The following is a 4539-nucleotide window of genomic DNA, read 5'->3' as shown; positions in this document are numbered from 1 at the left end:
CAGATGAGGTAACAGGTCTTTGGCTGGAGTGGCTGTAGGGTCCTGTATGGTGTCTGAGGCCAGTCTGGGTGGTGGTAAGGCTGGGCTCCTAGTCACAAAAGCTCTTCCCTTCAAGATGTGTCATTTCTGTGCCAGAGCCAGCCACCCAGTAGTGCTTGCAGGGGTAGCAGTGTCCCTCCCATCTATTATAGCCTGGTCTGCCAGCCCCCGAGACTCCGGCAGGATCTAACTGTCCCTGACTCACACACACACACACACACACACACACACACACACACACACACACCACGTCCACACTCTCCCATTTTGCTCACTCATTCACTCAGTCACACTTTCTTCCCTCCTTACCATCCTACCAGCTGCCATCTTGACTCTCCCATCTATACTACTTTCAACAATAAAGATAAAAACTTTTAAAAAGTGTAGGGCCTCAGGTCCACAGAACAGAGCATAGAGATGCTTCCCCAAGCCAAGTGGTATTTCAGGGCTTCACATCTGGGCCCATGAAACTCTGGGTTTTATTATAATGAACAGGACCTCGGATATGAAGAGGGAGGATCCAGGGCCTGCCAGAATCAAGATGAGGACCTGGAGGGAGGACTGAGTGGACCCAGGAACCCCCAACTAGAGGCCCCACAAAAGCTCACTCTTGGTTTTAGCCCTGGTAGGCGCCATGAATGCTTTCATAAATAATGGTCACTGACTTTCACCCCGGAAGTCTGAGAGAGGTGAGGGCCACATAAGGGAGGCTGGCTACAGGCCCATAGAGGGAAGAGGCCCAGTCTTTCATAGAATCAAGTTATTGCCCTAAAAGAGGACTGGGGGCTCCCACAGAATCCAGATTTGCCTCTGCTGTCAGCACCCTGAGTCCTGGAGGCTGGGTTGTCTGGCTGAGTACCATTTCCCAGAAACCACCAGCCCCCACCACTTCAGAGAACTCTGGAGCCAAGGACAAGGTCAGAAAGGAGCAAACTGAGGTTTGTAGTCATGGCCCAGTCTTTACCTGGAAACAAGGTGAGGATGAGAGGAAGGGTTAAACACTCCAAGGAATTTTTCAGTCCCCTGCTGGTAGCCTGGCTCTCCCCTGGCTTGGTTGCCTGATGTAATATCCACAGACTTCACTTGAGGTCTATGAGAGGCCTTGATCTGTGAGGACCTGGGTCTGAGAAAAATATGAGGTCAAAGGAGGGAAGTGTCTCACGATCTTCCAGGTGACAATGTGCTGACCTTTTGTGAAACTTGAATGTGCACCGACTTCTCAGAAATGGAAGGATGAAACAAAGTCCAGATGATCCCTGTTCTCAGACCTGAAAGAAGCATGTTGGCTTTAAGTGGCATTCTCTTTTCTATCATGGACAGGAAAGTGGGGAGTCATCAAAGAGGAGAGGTTTTGGTGGGAGAGATCAAGAGTTCCAAGAGGAGGGCCTGGAAGAAGGGCAGGTCCTGGCAAGAGTAAAAGTGAATAATCTACAGGGGTACTTGGCCAATCCAACCAGGATAGAGAGCCCTGTCTCTGCTGCTAGACTTTTGTGATGTTGACAGGGGTAGGGATGATTTGGGGCATGGATATGAAACTGTCTCACTTTGTTCTGTAGTCTCTTAGGGAGGTGAGGACCTTGGTCTGAGAGGACAACATCAGGTCATTTGAGGAAGTACACCTGTTCAACTGAGAGCAGAGTCCTACATCCTGCCAAGAGTCAAGGTGAGGTCCCTAAAGGTGGAAGGAGTATAGCCCAATCTCCAGAACAAAGTGGGTGCCCCCCCAAAAAATCTTGTCTTTGCCTATTGTCAGCCCTGGAAACCATGTTCAGGGCTTTCAGGCTGGGCCTCTTTCCATTTTCACCTCCATGGACCCAGGAATGGCAGGGCCTTGATCTACTGATCTGGACTCAAGCTAGGTGAGGCAGGAAGCCAGGCCCCAGAAGGGACCATGGTGAGGACTGAGGGAACCCTTCATACCAGGACATGTGGAACCCATAGATTATGGCCACACATTGTTGTCCCTTGATGGCAATGATAAGCCCCTATACAGGTGCTTCGAAATATGGGGACCTCTCACTTCTCTTAAGTTTTAGGGATGTGTGTTCTTGTTGTAAGAGTGTGATCTCAGGAAAGCAGGGGGTGGGGTGGGAGAAGCAGGCCTTCAGTGGATCCTTCCCCCATAAAGAGACTTTATACCACCCCACCCTACAGGACCACTGTCAGACCCAGTATCTCTAAATGTGCTAGCTGCACCCTGAGGAGTCTTCTTACTTTCACCTTCAGGATCTTAGGGGAAAAGTTGCCCAGGAGGAGAGACCGCTGTGAGACCTAAGAACACCCTTATAGAGTAGCCCTAACAGTCTCCATTTTCAGAGCCACTGAGGGTGTGTTTCTCAGCTGAGGATACTCACATCCCCCCTCTTCTTTTTTCATCCTCATAGGAGGCTTGAGGATACTTTCCCAATTGATTTTTAGAGAGTGGAAGGGAGGGGGTAGAGAGAGAGAGAAAGAGAGAGAAACATTGATGTGTTAACGACACATTGATTGGTTGCCTACCACAAGCGTCCAGGCCTGGAGCAGAGATTGTAACTGCAACTGAGATATATGCTCTTGACCAGGAATTAAATGCTCTGGTGGGCAGGCTAATCCTCTAACCACTGAACCATCCAGCAAGGGCCTCAGATTCCCTCTCTTTATCCAACTGGTTGTTCCCCATGGCCCATCTCCTGCCCACAGTCTGGTTGACGCCCAACACGAGTCATCATGCCTCTTGGTTAGAAAGGGATCTCTGTAATCTCAAGGAAGACCATCAGGACTCAAGGGAGAATCAAAGCCTGTTTGAAGTGCAGCTGTTTGGGAATGAGGACTTGGTTGTGTCTGTCTCCTTATCTTTGTCCCTCTCTGCCTTGTTCCCACGCAGCCTAGAGAAGGTGTGTGCTGCTGAGACACCAAGTCCTCCCCAGAGCCCTCTGGGTTCCTGACTCTGCCTCTGCCATGGCGGCCCCTGTGTGTAGCCAGTCTGAAGATGAGGGCTTCAGCAGCCAAGATGAACAGGAGACAAGCAGCAGAGAGGACTCTGGAGATGCTGAGTCGTCACTCCATGATGCCCTGTATTTGAAGATGACTGAACTGGTGGAGTTTCTACTCCTGAAGTATCGTGCAAAGCAGCCAACTACTAAGGCAGAAATGCTGAGTAGAGTCATAAGAAAGTATCAGGACCACTTCCCTGAGATCTTCAGCCTAGCCTCTGAATGCATGCAGCTCCTCTTTGGCATTGATGTGAAGGAAGTGGACCCCAGCAACCTCACCTATGTCCTGGTCACCACTTTGGGGCTCACATATGATGGGATGGTGTCCAGTGGGCAATCCATGCCCAACACTGGCCTCCTGGTCATGCTCCTGAGATTGATCCTTGCAGAGGGCGACTGTGCCCCTGAGGAGAATGTCTGGGAAGCACTGCATGTCATGGGGGTGCATGATGGGAAGGAGCATTGGATCTATGGGGAGCCCAGGGAGCTCCTCACCAAAGTTTGGGTGCAGGAAAAGTACCTGGAGTACCGACAGGTGCCCAACAGTGATCCTGCACGCTATGAGTTCCTGTGGGGCCCTAGGGCCCACGCTGAGACCACCAAGTTGAAAGTCCTCAAGTTTTTTCTCAGGGATTATAGAAAGGATCCCAGGTCTGTCCCATCCCTGTTTCAAGAGGCTCTGAGTGATGAGGAAGAGGGAGCCTGAGCCAGGTTTCCCCCAGGCATGTTTCAGGCCCACATCTGACATGATGTGAGGCCAATTCTTCACTGTGTTTGAGAAGAGGGTAGTCAACATTCTAGGTAGTGAGGCCCAGGGAAAGTTGGAGGAATAAGGGCTGTAGTATCTTTGGGTTTAGAAATTTATCCTTGATTTGTGTCGAAATTTTCAAATGTTGTTCCTTTCCATAGACGTTTCATAAGCTTCAGTTTCTAAGTTTGTGAATGACATTGACCATACATTTATTTGTACTATCTAGTTCAAAAGAAAGAGTTTTGCTATTGTGTAACACAAATTAAGACACTTTCCATCCTACTCTGTGATCCCAAACTAGATAATATGGCATTGGAAAAAGATTTCCTTGGAAATGTGAAAGACCTCATCGGTACAAACAATGGGTTCAAGAAACAAAAATAAAAGCAAAAGGTTGTTAATTCTTACTTCTGATCCATTTTTTGTCTGTCTTTCTATGAAACAAACTGTATAAGGATCCTTGGATTTGCTTGGTTCATTCAAGAAAATGGAGGGATTTAATCTGAATAAAGATGGTTTAGTGGTTCATTTAATCCCCAGACTGAGCCTATGTCCTCTGGAAGATCCTGTGTTAGTAGTGGGGACACCAACATAAGCAGGGTACACCCACCCACAGGATGATAGTTTAGGAGCCACAGTCATGTGAGGAAAGTGGTGAGGTGTCCCCTAAGTTCTATAGAACAAGTAATAGAAGGTGAGAGGCAGTGGGGCTCCAGGGGACAGCACTCAAGTGTAAATGGCTTGAGCCAGGACAGTTTGGGGCTTTGGTAAGCTGTG

General features: G+C 49.0%; 1 protein-coding gene across 1 annotated transcript; it reads left to right on the top strand.

The window, feature by feature from the left end:
- Positions 1–1549: 1549 nt before the first annotated feature.
- On the top strand, positions 1550–4169 carry LOC102772292 (melanoma-associated antigen 10). Its single transcript, XM_015562282.1, has 2 exons — positions 1550–1702; positions 2903–4169. Exon 2 carries the CDS (start codon positions 2977–2979, stop codon positions 3715–3717), a length of 741 nt encoding a protein of 246 aa, XP_015417768.1. The 5' UTR covers positions 1550–1702; positions 2903–2976; the 3' UTR covers positions 3718–4169.
- The last annotated feature ends 370 nt before the right edge of the window (positions 4170–4539 follow it).

The sequence above is a fragment of the Myotis davidii genome, unplaced genomic scaffold (genome assembly GCF_000327345.1).
Source record: "Myotis davidii unplaced genomic scaffold, ASM32734v1 scaffold2598, whole genome shotgun sequence".
Classification (NCBI taxonomy): Eukaryota; Metazoa; Chordata; class Mammalia; order Chiroptera; family Vespertilionidae; genus Myotis; species Myotis davidii.
The sequence above is the reverse complement of the archived record's forward strand: the minus strand, read 5'-3'. Positions and strand labels throughout refer to the sequence as shown.

Excerpts from the sequence above, each read along its gene's own strand:
- LOC102772292 (XM_015562282.1), top strand. The coding sequence starts at position 2,977 with ATGGCGGCCCCTGTGTGTAGCCAGTCTGAAGATGAGGGCTTCAGCAGC.